Source organism: Eubalaena glacialis, chromosome 14, assembly GCF_028564815.1.
Source record: "Eubalaena glacialis isolate mEubGla1 chromosome 14, mEubGla1.1.hap2.+ XY, whole genome shotgun sequence".
NCBI lineage: Eukaryota > Metazoa > Chordata > Mammalia > Artiodactyla > Balaenidae > Eubalaena > Eubalaena glacialis.
Genome location: NC_083729.1, coordinates 59,954,036 through 59,970,999, shown reverse-complemented (window position 1 = coordinate 59,970,999; position 16,964 = coordinate 59,954,036). Strand labels below are relative to the sequence as shown.

The following is a 16,964-nucleotide window of genomic DNA, read 5'->3' as shown; positions in this document are numbered from 1 at the left end:
AATCCACATGTAGTTTCCCTTGTAAAGAGACAGGTTATGTGCTGTTGATGTCAACTCCTGTAAGTAGAGAAAACCCTTACACACTCAGTTTCTACTTTTAGGATTGATTTCCAAAGTTCATGAGAGTAATTTTTTTATTTGCTGGGGCATAAATATTAATTATCTACACTCGCGGGAGCCATTCATTTGACGAGTGAGTGAAACTAGCTGGTCACTCAACCCTTGCATCTCAATAGGCTTTCTTCTTCTCTAAAGCACCCCCTTCTCCCTCCCCTCCCCACCCCCCGCCCCAAATTACATGGTCCTAAAAAGGAAGATCTGTGCAGTTTTGAAGGGAAGAGTTGTTAAAAAGCGATTGTTTTGAGCACTGGAAAAAAAAAAAGAATTAAAGACATTAGTGTAAATTAAGGAATTGCCTAATTTAATGGTGGCTTAGATCTATTATTGAATGAGCCCTCTATTCAGAAATACAAAATTTGATTAAATGTTTCATCCAATGCTAAGCCTGAATTGTGGGGCATAAATTATATATATGCTGTGTTAGAATTCTCTAATTTGAGAAGGTGTGAGGGTTTTGTTTTGTTTTGGGTTTTCTGGTGGATGCTGAGACTACTATAGTTAACAAACAAATATTAGAAATCCTGTGTGGTTTAGCATACAAAATAGTGTCCTTGAATTAATTCTATCTAGGTTATCTACCGCCTACTCTACCCTCCATACTACAGAGTTTGAAAATAGTGAGCTTTCTTAAACAAGATTTTTAAAGTGTATTGACTTTTTTTGAGAAAAAGCATTCTTTATGAATACATAGTATTTCTGAAGTGTTTAATTTTTCATTCAGTGTTTATGATACATCTGTTATTATCTCATTTGAAATTCTCAGTGATTTGGTATTATATGAATTGTCATTTAAAGATTAGGAACTGGGAGGTTAGAGTTAATATACAAGCTAACTCAGAACAGTGTTTTTTCCACTTCTCAAAACATTTTATATGTGTGGGTGTATTTGCTTATAAGAATACATGCATTGATAATTGTCTAAAGAGACTTGTGCTAAAATATTAACAGTGCTTATCTCCTGGGTGGTGGGATTTTGGTTATTTTATTTTTTTATGCTTTAATCTCTGTTGTTTGTATTTTCTAACATTGTGTTATATATCATTTTTATAATCAGAAAAAGTGAAAACTATACATTGAGTCTGAAGAAGTCCAGTGAAAAAGAGTATTTGATGTAAAGTTGTATGACCAAGTCATCTTTTCTCTGCAGACACGTCAGGTTCTTGAAGAGCTGACTGAGTTGCCTGTTATGGTGGAGCTAGCCAGTGATTTCCTGGATAGAAACACCCCAGTTTTTCGAGATGATGTTTGCTTTTTCATTAGTCAGTCAGGTATGCTAATTTTAAAGACTTAAAGAAAAGGAAAGTCATTCTTTCTAACAACTATAGCATATGTTGGCAAAACTGATATTTAAAGATAAACTGGTTATTGCAGATAACTTGACAAACATAGGTTTATTTTGATGTTTTGGAATTCTTAATGAGTTAGTAAAATCAACACATTTTACACTCAGAGGAGCTGAATTTTTAAAGACAAAGAAGGAAAGACGATCCTAAGAAGTAGGATCCTATTATTAAAAGTTTTACAAATTTATTCTTTTAAGTACATGTTTTAAATTTTATTTAAAACAAATGAGGGGAAAAGGGAGGGAGCTATGAATTGGGAATTTGGGATTAACAGATACACACTACTATATATAAAATAAATAACAAGGACCTACTGTATAGCACAGGGAACTATACTCAGTATCTTGTAATAACGTATAATGGAAAAGAATCTGAAAAAAATATATATGTATAACTGAATCACTTTGGTGTACAACTGAAACACTGTAAATCAACTATACTTCAGTTAAAAAATAATAAAACAAATGATATGGTTGAAAGAGTAGTCAGTTTTCTGTTTTTGCATCTAAAAAACAGCATATGTTGACTGCTCTGTGTGTTACTTTTGTCTTCCTTTTTACCCAGGCGAGACAGCAGATACCCTGATGGGTCTTCGGTACTGCAAGGAGAGAGGAGCTTTAACTGTCGGGATCACAAACACGGTTGGCAGTTCCATATCAAGAGAGACAGACTGTGGAGTTCACATCAATGCTGGGCCCGAGATTGGGGTGGCCAGCACAAAGGTAAGTTCTTGACTTAGTTCTCATGTGATTATTTACATAATCATAGTGTTGGTGAAACAGACTAATCTTTATCTTATATTTTATTTCTTAGCACTTATAGAATTCATATTGTTTACTAATCGTAATTATCGTAAGCCTTAAGGGTCAGTAATAGGTAAAACACTTGTTGTCCCCCTTCCTCACACTCATCTTAAGAGTTTAAAAGGGACAAGCGTATGTAATGTAAAGTTCATTTTGCAAACGTCTCTTCTGACTCTCCGCATTCAACACTTATATTCCTCCTGCTGTGTGGGGTGGGGTATGTGGTAAGTATAATGCCACCTCTTAATTAAGTATAGTAGGGCATTAGAAAAATAACAAATTAGAAACACCCAGCTTAAGTCTAATGATTTTTGACATTTTTATTTACAGGTTTATACTATCCTAATAAATGTGCCAAAATATACACACTCCCTTTGAAAGTTTGTAAAGAGGAGTACACTTTTGGTATAAAATTTGGCTATTTAAAAAATAAATTGAGTATTATATGACAATATCTGTTTCTCCTTAGATACACATCTGTGGAGATTTAAAAGCACCTTCATTTTCATTTTTAAGGCCTAGTGAGACTACTTTCCTCTTTGAAATTGGGATATGCATAAATTTAGTACTAGTAATAAAAATAGGAATCTTAGAAAGTTGTATAAATGCAAAAGATGTTCTCCACAAATATATTACTCTTTATAGTTTCAAAATTTCAGTTTCTTGTCTTTTTCTGCCTAAGTCTAATATTTCTTACTGATTGTTGAATAAGATGCTTAGGTTTTGGTGGATTTGAGTTTAATTAAGGGAAGATGATGTTAACATATACAAACCACATTTGTTTCTTTTTCCATTTAAAGAACTTCATGGGGAATTTTTTTGTGGAAAAGTTATAATTCTTAAGTAAAAACTCTGAGTGAGGTTTTTGTTTCTTGGTTACTTTGATATTGCTAACACTATAATTTACAGAAAACTGAAGCCTGAAATTTTCTCCATGTGGTGATTAAAACATGTAAGATATTTGTGCTTGGGTTTCCATTCTGTGCCTGAATGAATAAACAGCTGCCCTCAGCAGCAGCTTGTGGATTCTTGGAACAGTGTCCAGACAGACAGCTTTGATCAGGGATTAGAATCCCAGACCCTTCATTCAAACACATTTGAAGCAAGGGCTTCAGTGTGGCATGTGTGGGATGTGGGATCATACCACTGAATGGAGGCTATTGACTTATCTTTTTACTGAATCTTTCTTGATCTGTGAGCTGCCAGGGGAAATGCAGTTTTTTTTGATTTCTAATTGTATCATTCATGAAAACTTAAATTTTCCTCAATGTTTTATTATAATATTCAAACATACAGCAGAATTAAAAGAATTTTACATGAATACCTGTATACCCATCACCTAGATTCTGCCGTTAACCTTTTTTCTACAGCTTTATTGAGGTATAATTTTCATACCGTAGTATTCACCAATTTTAAGTGTATATGGTTTTAGTAAATTTGGCTGTTTATCACCACAGTCCAATTTGAGAAGACTTAATCACCTGAAAAAGTTCCTTTGTCCCCCTTTCCAGTCAATTCCCACTCCTACCCCTCTGCCTCAGCCTCAGGCAAGTATTGCTTTCTCTTGCTATATTATTTCATTTTCTAGAAATTTCTTATAAATGGAATTGTATAATACATGTCTTTTGTATCTAGCTTCTTCCATTTAACATGACGTTTTGAGATTTTTTCATGTGTTATTTGTATCAGTAGTTTTTTTTTTTTCCTGCAAGTCCTTTTCTAAAATCTTTTTGTTTTGAAATAACTATAGATTTATAGGAAGTTGCAAAGATAGTAGAGAAGTCCATGTACTCTTTACCCAGGTTCTTCCAATGGTTACATCTTGTATAGGAAAATAAGCATCTTTTTATAGTATATACTGTAATTCTTTAAAAAAATGACTCCCTGAAAAATTTTAGTATTATGGCAGCTTAGTCTTAGTTTAATTTTTCTTGGATTCTAAAGTAATTTTGTTTTCCTTAACTGCCATAGACATTCTGGGCTTGGAGTTATTTAAAAGTTTTGGGGTGTTTAGTTATAGATCACTTCTGAATGGCAAATATAAGTTTATATGTTAATAGGTGATGAAAGAAATTCTAATTGATCCTGATCCCTGGGCTCTGTGATAGAGCTAGCATTAGAATTCTATAATCTTGATGATTAATTCCCAACTTTGCCTGAAAAACTGTCAAGGTTAGAGAGATATTATTAAACTTCTCAGAATGTTTGAACATAGACAATTTGATATTTCTGTAGAAATCGATAGGTATAACTGTGCAGACTCAGTAATTCTTGTATGTTATTGCAGGTGTTTAGAATTTCACCACAGTACTGACTTTTGTTGATTTTTTAAAAAAAATAAACCAATATAACTTTTATTTTTGGCTGAATAAAAAGTAAAACCAAGTTGAAAAGTTCAGAGTCAGCATTGTCCTGGTAAATTCTTTCAGACCTCAGTAATTCTAAATATGAGGTGTAGCTTATTTTTTTCATAATTGGTTGCCTGGTATGTATTGATGAAATGAAAAACATGAAATTGGAAATTAAGCTGAATGCAATAGAAAAAATATGTGCATTGAAGTTACTCTGTTTAATATTTGCTTTTAAAAACCAGTGCTGAGATGTTTTAAGTCCAAACAAAGAAGCATACTCTGTAGAATAACATTTTTAGTTATGGGCTGGAGGAACTAGAATACTCATTATCTGATCATTTTGGATTGGAAACAATTTAGGTATCCCAGGAGTCCAAGATATTGGGTCTCTCCCTCTGTCCTGATAGTATATTTTGTGATTAATTGGTTTATTGAAAAGTAAACTTCAGTAGAAAGAAGTAGACTGGGAAGGACTGGAACTTAGAATACAGGTATGATCGTTAGACTGGAGGCAAGGGACTGCAAATCCACTTTAGTGCTAAGGGGGAAAAAAATCCCAGTCTGCCAGTGGAACACATAGGAGCACAGGGACAGGTAGTTGTGGAGGAATGTATGAGCACCTGGTAGCTGGGAGGTGCAGCAAGAGGAAACAGGGAGTCTAATTTAACTATTGGGAAGGTAAGGAGCATTAGCAAACTGTGATTTTATTATACAGGAGGCTCATTATCCACATTATGACAGGAAAATATTCACTCATGAAGTGATCCCTTATCCAGAGAAGAGTAGTAGAAATTCAGCATATAATCTACAAAAAAACCCAAGATGAATTATTAAAGTTAAAATTATTCATAGCACTGTAGCTGACAATATCACAGTAATCCTAGTGATTAATAATAAAAATGTAAATAAAAACCTCAAATGCCTGGAACATAAAAACGTTTCTTTAAATAACTTGAGTTAGAACCATATCAGAATTGCCATTTAAAAAGACTTATTAGAAAAAATAACTATAGTGAACAATATGGGTAAAAATTTAGATAGTGTGGCCAAAGTGATAGAGGTAGGTTCATAGCATTAAATGCTTCAAAGAGAAAATGAACTGAGTATTGAATTCAAAAAGGTAGAAGAAGGAAACCCAATGAAGCAGAAGGAGGCAAATAATAGAGAAAAATGGATGAGTGAACAGCAAAATAGAAAGCTTCAGGACCTTTATCTTGGTGGGCCTTAGCTGTTCTTCTGGAACCTTCCTAGGATTTTATCTGTATTACTGCAAAGCAAAAAAGGTGCCCTTAGAATCCTTCTCAACGTAATGTTTCACTGTGACAACCAGTAGGTAAGGATTGACTCTATATGAAACATATTTGCTATCCCTATTCTAGAAGTTCTATCCAGTTTAGTAAGAAAAATTAAAACAGCAGGAAAGGAGGAAACAAATTCTTATTTGCAATTGATATGATTGACTACCTGTAGAACTTAAGAAAATCAAGTCAGAAACTTCTTAGAATGGATAAAAATTCATGTAAGGTGCTTTATAGAAAACATATGTAAAATAGAAGACAGAGTAGTGAAAATCACTGATGCTGAACAGAAAAAAGAAAAGAAGAATGAACAGAACTGAGGACAGTTTGAGAGACCTCTGCGATAACATCAAGTGTACTAATATTCGCAGTATAGGGGTTCTAGAAGGAGAAGAGAGAGAGAAAGGGGCAGAGAACATATCTGAAGACATAATAGCTGAAAACTTCCCTAACCTGGAAAAGAAATAGACATCCAAATCCAGGAGGCCCAGAGAGTCCCATACAGGACTTACCCAAAGAGGAAAACACCAAGACACATTGCGATTAAAATGACAAAAATTAAAGAGAAAGAGAGGCTGTTAAAAGCAGGAAGGGAAAAGCAAGAGATAACATACAAGAGAACTCCCATAAGGCTGTCAGCTGACCTTTAGCAGAAACCCTGCAGGCCAGAAGGCAGTGGCATGTTTTATTTAAAGCGATGAAAGGGAAAAACCTACACCCAAGAATACTCTAACCCAGGGGTCCCCAACGCCTGGGCTGTGGAATGGTGCTGGGCTGTGGAACAGTGCCGGTCCGTGGCCTGTTAGGAACCGGGCTGCACAGCAGGAGGTGAGTGGCAGGCAAGTGAGCGAAGATTCATCTGCCGTTCCCATTGCTCCCCATCACTCACATTATTCCCCAACCCTCCCCCCATCACTTGCATTACCTCCTGAACCCTCCCACCCCCCACCCCCCACCCCCCACCCCTGACTGTGGAAAAATTGTCTTCCACGAAACCGGTCCCTGGTGCCAAAAAGGTTGGGGACCGCTGCTCTAACCAACAAGGCTCTTGTTCAGATTTGATGGAGAGATCAAAAGCTTTACAGACAAGCAAAGGCTAAAAGAGTTCAGCACCACCAAACCAGCTCTACAAGAAATGTTCAGGAAATTCCTCTAAGCGAAAAAGAAATGGCTGCAACTAGAAACATGAAAATTATGAAATGAAAAAGCTCATCAATAAAGGCAAACATACAGTAAAGGTAGGAAGTCATCCACCCACAAAGCTAGTAGAAAGGTTAAAGACAAAAGTAGTAAAATCATGTATATCCACAATAAACAGTTAAGGGATGCACAATACAATTAAATGTAAAATATATCAAAAACAGTAATCATGAGGGGAGGAGAGTACAAATGCAGGGTTGTTAACATGCATTTGAAATTAAGAGACCAGCAACTTAAAACAATCACACACACACATATATATACATATTACTATATAAAAACCTCACGGTAACCACAAACCAAAAATCTATAATAGATATAAACCAAAAAAGGAAAAAGGAATCCAAACAACACTGAAGGTAGTTGTCAAATCACAAGAGAACAAAATAAGAAAAAAGGAAAAAAAAAAAAAAAAGACCTACAAAACAGCCCCCAAACAAGTAACAAAATGGCAATAACATACATATCATTAATTACCTTAAATGTAAATGGACTCAGTGCTCTAATCAAAAGAGAGAGTGGCTGAATGGATACAAAAACAAGACCCATATATATGCTGCCTATAAGAGACTCACTTCAGATCTAAAGACACACACAGACTGAAAATGAGGGAATGAGAAAAGGAATTCCATGCAAATGGAAATCAAAAGAAAGCTGGGGTAACAATACTTATATCAGACAAGATAGATTTTAAAGACTGTTACAAGAGACAAAGGAGGACACTACATAATGATCAAGGGATTAGTCCAAGAAGAAGATATAACGATTGTAAATATATATGTACCCAGCATTGGAGCACCTAAATACATAAAGCAAATACTAACGGACATAAAGGGAGAAATCAACAGTAACACAATAGTAAGTAGTAGGGGACTTTAACACCCCACTTACATCAGTGGACCAGTCATCCAGACAGAAAATCAATAAGGAAACACTGGCCTTAAATGACACATTACACCAGAGGGACATAATTGATATGTGTAGAGCATTCCATCCAAAAGCAGCAGAGTACACGTTCTTTTTAAGTGCACATGGTACATTCTCCAGGATAGATCACATGCTAGGCCACAAAACAAGACTTGATAAATTTAGGAAAATTAAAATCATATCAAGGGACCTCCCTGGTGGCGCAGTGGTTAAGGATCTGCCTGCCAAGGCAGGGGACACGGGTTCGATCCCTGGTCCGGGAAGATCCCACATGCTGCGGAGCAACTAAGTCCTTGTGCCACAACTACTGAACCTGTGCTCTAGAGCGTGCAAGCCACACCTACTGAGCCCACGTGCCTAGAGTCCGTGCTCTACAACAAGCGAAGCCACCACAATGAGAAGCCCGCTTACCACAATGAAGAGTAGCCCCCGCAACTAGAGAAAGCCCACGCGCAGCAGCAAAGACCCAACGCAACCAAAAATAAATTAAAAAAAAAAATTTAAATCATATATATGATTCAAGTATATGCCAATAAAATGGACAACCTAGAAGAAATGGACAGATTCTTTGAAGATGTATAATCTCCCAAGACTGAGCCAGGAAGAAATAGAAAATTTGGATAGACCAATTATCAGTAATGAAATTGAACCAGTAATTTTAAAATTCCAAGTAAACAAAAGTCTAGGACCAGTGGCTTCACAGGTGAATTCTACCAAACATTTAGAAAAGAGTTAACACCTGTCCTTTTCAAAATATTCCAAAAAATTGCAGAGGAAGGAACACTCTCAAACTCATTCTGTGAGGCTGACATCACCCTGATACCAAAACCACACAAAGATATCACAAAAAGAAAACTACAGGCCAGTATCACTGAAAAACATAGATGCATAAATCTTCAACAAAATATTAGCAAACCAAACTCAATGATACGTTAAAAGGATCATACACCAGGATCAAGTGGGATTTATCCCAACGATGCAAGAGTTTTTCAGTATCCAGAAGTCAATCATTGTGATACACCACATTAACAAATTGAATAAAAACCACATGATCATCTCAATAGATGCAGAAGAAGCTTTTGACAAAATTCAACATCCATTTATGATAAAAGCTCTCTAGAAAGTGGGCATAGAGTGAACCTACCTCAACATAATAAAGGTCATATATGACAAACCCACAGCTAACATCATACTCAGTGGTGAAAATCTGAGAGCATTTCCTCTAAGATCAAGAACAAGACAAGGATGCCTGCTGTCAACACTTTTATTCAACATAGTATTGAAGTCCTAACCACAGCAATCAGACAAGAGAAAGAAGTAAAAGGACTATAAATTGGAAAGAAAGAAGTAAAGTGTCACTGTTTGCAGATGACATGATACTATACATAGAAAATTCTAAAGATGCCACCAGAAAACTACTAGAGCTTTACAGTGAATTCGGTAAAGTTGCAGGATACAAAATTAATATACAGAAACCTGTTGCATTTCTATACACTAACAATGAACTATCAGAAAGAGAAATTAAGGAAATAATTCCATTTACCATCACTTCAAAAAGAATAAGATGCCTAGAGATAAATATACCTAAGGAGTTACAACACCTGTACTTTGAAAACTGTAAGACACTGATGAAACAAATTGAAGACAACGCAGATAGAAACATACTGTGTTCTTGGATTGGAAGAATTAATATTGTTAAATGAACATACTATCCAAGGCAATCTACAGATTCAGTGTAATCCCTATCAAAATACCAATGCCATTTTTACAGAACTAGAGCAAGTAATTTTAAAATCTGTATGGAAACACAAAAGGACCCCAATATCCAAAACAATCTTGAGAAAGAAGAACAGAGCTGGAGGAATCATGCTCCCTGACTTCAGACTGTACTACAAAGCTATAGTAGTCAAAACAGTATGGTGGTGGTACAAAAACACACACACAGAATAATGGAACAGAATAGAGAGCCAAGAAATAAACCCATGCACTTATGTTCAATTAATCTATGACAAAGGAAGCAAGAATATACAGTGGAGAAAAGTCAATCTCTTCAATAAGTGGTACTGGGAAAACTGGACAGCTACCTGTAAAAGAATGAAATTAGAACGTTCTCTAACACCACGTATAAAACTACACTCAAAATGGATTAAAGACCTAAATGTAAGACTGGAAATCATAAAACTTCTAGAAACAAATATAGGCAGAATACTCTTTGACCTAAATTGCCACACTATTTTTTTGGATCCTTCTCCTAGAGTAATGGAAACAAAAGCAAAAGTAAACAAATTGGACCTAATTAAACTTAAAAGCTTTTGCACAGCAAAGGAAACCATCAGCAAAACAAAAAGACAACCTACTGAATGGGAAAAATATTTGCAAATGATATGACCAATAAAGGGTTAATATTTAAAATATATAAACAACTCATACAACTCAACATCAAAAAAACAACCGAAGACCTGAATACAAAATTGGGCGAAGACCCGAATAGACATTTCTCCAAAGAGTACATGTAGATGGCCAGCAAGCACATGAAAAGATGCTCAACATCGCTAATCATCAGAAAAATGCAAATCAAAACCACAGTGAGATACCACCTCACACTTATCAGAATGGCTATTACAAAAAAGAACACAAATAACAAATGTTGATGAGGATATGGAGAAAAGAGAACTCTCATACGCTTTTGGTGGGAATGTAAATTGATACAGCCACTGTGGAAAACATTATGGAGAATCTTCAAAAAACTAAAAATAGAATTATCATATGATCCAGCAATTCCAGTTCTCGGTGTATATCTGAAGAAAATAAAAACACTAATTTGAAAAGATACATGCACCCCAATGTTCATAGCAGCATTATTTACAATTGCCATGATATGGAAGCAACCTAAGTGTCTGCCAACAGATGACTGGATAAAGAAGATGTGATATTTATATATAATATCACACAATGGACTACTACTCAGGCATAAAAAAAAATGAAGTTTTGCCATTTGCAGCAACAGGGATGGACCTGGAGGGCACTATGCTGAGTGAAATAAGTCAGACAGAGAGAGACATATACTGTATGATGTCACTTACATGTAGAATCTAAAAAATACAACAAACTAGTGACTATAACAGAAAAGAAACAGAGTCACAGACAAAGAGAACAAACTAGTGGTTACCAGTGGGGAGAGGGAAGAGGGGTGGGGCAGTAGTATACGGGGAGAGGATGAAGAGGTACAAACTATTATGTGTAAAATATGCTACAAGGTAAAACACGGGGAATATAGCCAGTATTTTATAATAACTATAAATCAAGTATAACCTTTAAAAATTGTGAATCACTTTATTGTACACCTGTAAATTATATAATATTATACATCAATTATACTTAAATAAAAAATTTTTTAAAATATACAAAAAGTTTTCTCTATAAACTGACAGTGACTACTTAGAAAAGTACAGGGGTGTGTGTTTGGAGGGGAGGAATTCTATTTTTCAATAGCTATAAAAAATACTTAAAAATAAGTCTACCAGGAAATGTATAAGATATCCATAAATATTTGTCAAATAGATGAAAACTATATAACTCTTTAGACTTTTAAATTCCTAACAAATTTATAGAAATATGATGTTTCTGGATGGGAATATTGTTTTGTAAATAAATGACAAATCTGGGACAGAATCTATAGTCCTGCAACATAGCTCTAGTGTATCAAAGAACTTAGGCTACAGGAAATGTCTCAAACTTGACATTTGAGAGATAGGGTGGGGCGAAATGGAGGGAAAATTGTGTATTTATAAAAATAAAAACGGAAGTTAACATCTTGCACTAAAATTAATTTCAGATGAATAAAAATGTAAAGAAAAAAGAGAAAAGGGACAATGGAAACAACAGAATTAAGAAAATTTAATAATGCTTGGGGCTTCCCTGGTGGCGCAGTGGTTGAGAGTCTGCCTGCCAATGCAGGGGACATGGGTTTGAGCCCTGGTCTGGGAAGATCCCACATGCCGCGGAGCGACTAGGCCCGTGAGCCACAATTGCTGAGCCTGCGCGTCTGGAGCCTGTGCTCCGCAACAGGAGAAGCCGCGATAGTGAGAGGCCCGCGCACCGCGATGAAGAGTGGCCCCCACTTGCCGCAACTAGAGAAAGCCCTCACACAGAAACGAAGACCCAACTCAGCCATAAATAAATAAATAAATAAATAAATAAAATTAAAAAAAAAAAAAACGCAAATTACAAACTGGGAAAATACAATATGTAAGTTGTATTACAATGGTTAATATTCCAATATATAGCTTCTAAAAATAAAGACACACAAAGAAATGCAAATGGCCTTTTAAAAAAAAAAAAAGAAAATTTAATAATGCTTTAACTGATGTTAGGATGGAAGGACTATTTAAGCTTCAAAGCATGACATAAAGTTAAAAAATTAAAACTTCTGTGTGAATAAATACCATTGTAAAAGGTTAACCTAAACTGGGAAAATGTATTTGAAATGTAACAATAGAGACCTTTTTAAGACCAACTGAAAAGAAAACAAACCCAAGTCAAAAAACAAGTGAAGAATAATGAAATTAACTTTCAAAAGAGAAAACATAAATGGCTAACAAATTTGAAAAATAATCTTAATTTTTTGGATTCAAGATATGTATGGTGAAGTAGTAGTGAGAGTACATTGTCCAGCAGTCTAATGGTAAAAATTTGTTAAAAGGGTAGTTCTCAATATTGCAAAGAATGTGGTAAAATAAGCATATCTCATATTCATATGTAGCTAACAGGAATCAAAATGGGCTTGGCAGTGAGACCACAAGTTTTAAAATATTTGCATTCTGTAGCCTCGGAAAATAAATGTCTCTTAGTTCAAATTTTCATTAATGAAAAGTTTGTTTTGAGTCTGTATGTCAGGCATTATGCTGAATGCTTTACATTTGTTTCATTTAATTCTCATGATAATCTTGTACGTATTATGTATCTTTAAGAGGTAGACCATCTGAGGCCCAAAAGGGAAAAAACTGCTCAAGGTTATTACACACTAGTGAACAAGATATAAAGTATTCTGTCTTGGGAAAGTGCTTGTGATGTTAATTAAGAATAAACACATGGGCTTCCCTTGTGGCTCAGTGGTTAAGAATCTGCCTGCCAGTGCAGGGGACACGGGTTTGATCCCTGGTCCGGGAAGATCCCACATGCCGCGGAGCAACTAAGCCCGTGTGCCGCAACTACTGAGCCTGCGCTCTAGAGCCCGCAAGCCACAACTACTGAGCCCGTGTGCCACAACTACTGAGCCCGTGTGCCACAACTACTGAAGCCTGTGTGCTGCAACTACTGAAGGCTCTGCACCTAGAGCCTATGCTCCGCAACAAGAGAAGCCACCTCAGTGAGAAGCCCGTGCACTGCAACAAAGAATAGCCCCTGCTCGCCACAACTAAAGAAAGCCCGTGCACAGCAATGAAGACGCAACACAGCCAAAATTAAGTTAATTAATTAATTAATTAATGAAAAAAAAAAAGAATGAACACAACTTGAGGAATCCCCTGGTGGTCCAGTGGTTAGGACTCCTTGCTCCCATTGCAGGGCGCACGGGTTTGATCCCTGGTTGGGGAACTAAGATCCTGCAAGCCATGCAGCGTGGCCAAAAATAAAATAAAATTAAAAAATAAAATAGAATAAAAAAAGAATAGCACAACTTATAAAATTACACCTACTAATAATTTTCTTAACAATATAAAGGAAAAAAATAGTAAAAATCAAAAGTAATTACTCACAATGTTATTAATAATATGTTATTAATGTCCTATTAATAAGATTGAGGTTTATTCTTATTTCTATTTACTTTTCTACAGTTGAACTTTAAAAAGATTTTTAGCCAAAATTTAAAAAAAAAAAAGTAGTAAGAACAGGCAATAGACAAAAGTGAAAAATCACAGAGAAAATTTTTAACAAATCCAACAAAACCAGTGCAAGTACATTAAGGAGAGGCTTTCAAACCCTTGTTTTTGACTTACATTCACAGCTTAATTTGGTTATGCACATACAGATTTACTCTCTACTTACCTTCCTTTGGTTCATTTCTCTTCCTTTCTTGAGGGTACTGTATTAGGGATTTCATAAGCATCCACTGCATTATAAGGAACTTATATTTGATATTTGGAAATAAAGGTTAAGTTATTTGCTCAAATTCGGAAAAGGAGAACAGTGGTAGATTTCCTAAATACTGGTTTACTTTGCTGCTACTAATGCTGTTTTTAAAAAAATATGCACTTAAACCAGTGGGAATTTTTTTGTTTATTTTCATCTTTTTAAATTAAAAATTCCAGCTTCTTAAAATGCAACTGCAACTAATTCTTCTGTTTTTTTGGGTATTTCAGGCATACACAAGCCAGTTTGTATCCCTTGTGATGTTTGCTCTTATGATGTGTGATGACAGGATCTCCATGCAAGAGAGACGCAAAGAGATCATGCTTGGATTGAAGCGGCTGCCTGGTATGAAGATACTCACACACTCTACTTGTTGTCTAAGGGAGTGGGAAATAAATGGGTGAAGCTGTGGCTTGTACCTATTTAGTCAGCAAGATCTTTTTACTTGACACCTGTGCGTTTAAAAACCCCACAGTGATAGCACAGAAGATTAGAAACGTTGGTCTTTTATCGGTTGCTACCCATATGTTATTATTATTATTATTATATTGGTTTAGTTTATTGTCCTCTTTTCATAGATTTTGCTAATATTACTTCTTAACAGATTTAATTAAGGAAGTTTTGAGCATGGATGATGAAATTCAGAAACTGGCAACAGAACTTTATCACCAGAAGTCGGTCTTGATAATGGGACGTGGCTATCATTATGCTACTTGTCTTGAAGGGGCCCTAGTAAGTCTTCTCACTTACAATTTCAGAATGTTGACTTATGGACCTGGCACATAGCCATACTTTTATTTATTTATTTATTTATTTTATTTTTTAAATTTTATTTATTTATTTATTTTTGGCTGCATTGGGTCCTCATTGCTGCACGCAGGCTTTCTCTAGTTGCGGTGAGCGGGCGCTACTCTTCGTTGTGGTGCATGGGTTTCTCATGGCGGTGGCTTCTCTTGTTGCGGAGCATGGGCTCTAGGGTGCGCGGGCTTCAGTAGTTGTGGCACACTGCTTCAGTAGTTGTGGCTTGCGGGCTCTACAGCACAGGCTCGGTAGTTGTGGCACACGGGCTTAGTTGCTCCGCGGCATGTGGGATCTTCCCGGACCAGGGCTCGAACCCGTGTCCCCTGCATTGGCAGGTGGATTCTTAACCACTGCACCACCAGTGAAGTCCCAGTCATACTTTTAGACTGAATGAAATAGGTGGACTTTCTACAAAAGTGCCTTTATATTTATGCATTCTGATTTGTTTACCTTGAGGTATAACAGAAAGTATAACAGAATACTTAATTCAAAAGTGAAAATCAAGAAGAGTACATTTTAGCATGATACCGTGGGTTTAGCAAGTAACTTGGGTTATTTTTTTGTCCAAATATGAATAAAATAAATATTAAGTTCTCTAGGTGTGAGATTTAATTGAGGTCAAATATGAAGCAATTGGGAGATCAGTTACAAAGAAATACGAGTACATTCATGATAGTCTAAACCCTTCAAAAAGTCCTTGTGGAGTTCTAAAACTTCCAAATAGTTGTTGACATTATATTTAGAAATAACGATCAGTTAACCTATTAGCTATATTTGCACATCAGTGATCCTTTAATACTTTTGGATAAATAGACAGGGACTTCAGACATCAGATGTCTTGTGTAATATTTAAAGAATGGGCTTTTGAAAAACAGACTGAAGACTAATCTAGTTTCTTCCTATTAGAAAATCAAAGAAATCACTTACATGCACTCTGAAGGTATCCTTGCTGGTGAGTTGAAACACGGCCCTCTAGCTTTGGTGGATAAGTTGATGCCTGTCATCATGATCATCATGAGAGATCACACCTATGCCAAGTGTCAGAATGCTCTTCAGCAGGTGGTTGCTAGGCAGGTAAGTCAGGAGCTGCTGTGAGGACACCTTGGGGGTTTAAGAGTTGGGTCACTAAAGCTTATTTGAATTTTATGACATTTAAAGTGATAGACCAGTACCCATCAGGTGGCTTACAAAACATGCTTAGGTTTGCATGTGAGTAATCTGAGATACTCAAGAGTTTTGACAGGACCTAGCTCATAGTTCTCATAATACCAGAACCAAGATCAAAAATGAGGCCTTGGTCTCCAAGTCCTGTCTTCTTCAATTAGTGTATGCTGTTCTCTTTTAATTTAATATTCTTAAATGTGTATTTCAGGAGGAACTAGATTTTACATTAATATTACTGGTGCTGTGCTTAATTGAGTTTTCTTCAGATCATTTGGCTTTGTATGTAAATTTCCAAAGATGTTCATCTCTAGTCACAATGTAGTGGTTACAGACTTGGGCTTTGAAGGCAGGTAGTCCTAGATTTAAGTACCGAGCCTGGTATTTCTTAGTTGTGTGAGTTTAAGAAAGCACTGAATCTTACAAAGCTTCTGTTTCCTTGACTGTGAGTGAGACTTACCACATGGGATTGTGAGTTTAAATAAGCCTATGTCAGTGAGGCCACGTGTGAATCGTGCAGTGCAAAATTTGCATGTTCACGTGTTACAGCCCTGCTTTTGCTTAACCAGTGATTGCGAGTGTGATTTCTTTCCCAGGGACGGCCAGTGGTGATCTGTGATAAGGAAGACGCTGAGACCATTAAGAACACAAAAAGAACAATCAAAGTGCCACACTCAGTGGACTGCCTGCAGGGCATTCTCAGCGTGATCCCCTTACAGTTGCTGGCCTTCCACCTGGCTGTGCTGAGAGGCTATGATGTAAGTGATGGACTGCTTTGGGCTGGCTTTTCACCCTGGTACATTTTGATAGTTTCCTTCTAAATTTTTAGCA

General features: G+C 36.1%; 1 protein-coding gene across 5 annotated transcripts in view; it reads left to right on the top strand.

Moving 5' to 3' along the window:
- Nucleotides 1-16,964, top strand: part of GFPT1 (glutamine--fructose-6-phosphate transaminase 1) — a 69,517-nt gene that overhangs the window by 43,418 nt on the left and 9,135 nt on the right. For 3 of the 5 annotated variants that reach the window (XM_061168786.1, XM_061168784.1, XM_061168785.1), the window contains 6 exons: nt 1,268-1,388; nt 2,028-2,185; nt 14,402-14,516; nt 14,776-14,903; nt 15,879-16,046; nt 16,730-16,891. In XM_061168786.1, the coding sequence (XP_061024769.1) occupies nt 1,268-1,388; nt 2,028-2,185; nt 14,402-14,516; nt 14,776-14,903; nt 15,879-16,046; nt 16,730-16,891 (852 nt within the window). Of the gene's footprint in view, nt 1-1,267; nt 1,389-2,027; nt 2,186-14,401; nt 14,517-14,775; nt 14,904-15,864; nt 16,047-16,729; nt 16,892-16,964 lie in introns of those variants that run through there. The other 2 variants (XM_061168787.1, XM_061168788.1) reach the window with 2 other exon arrangements.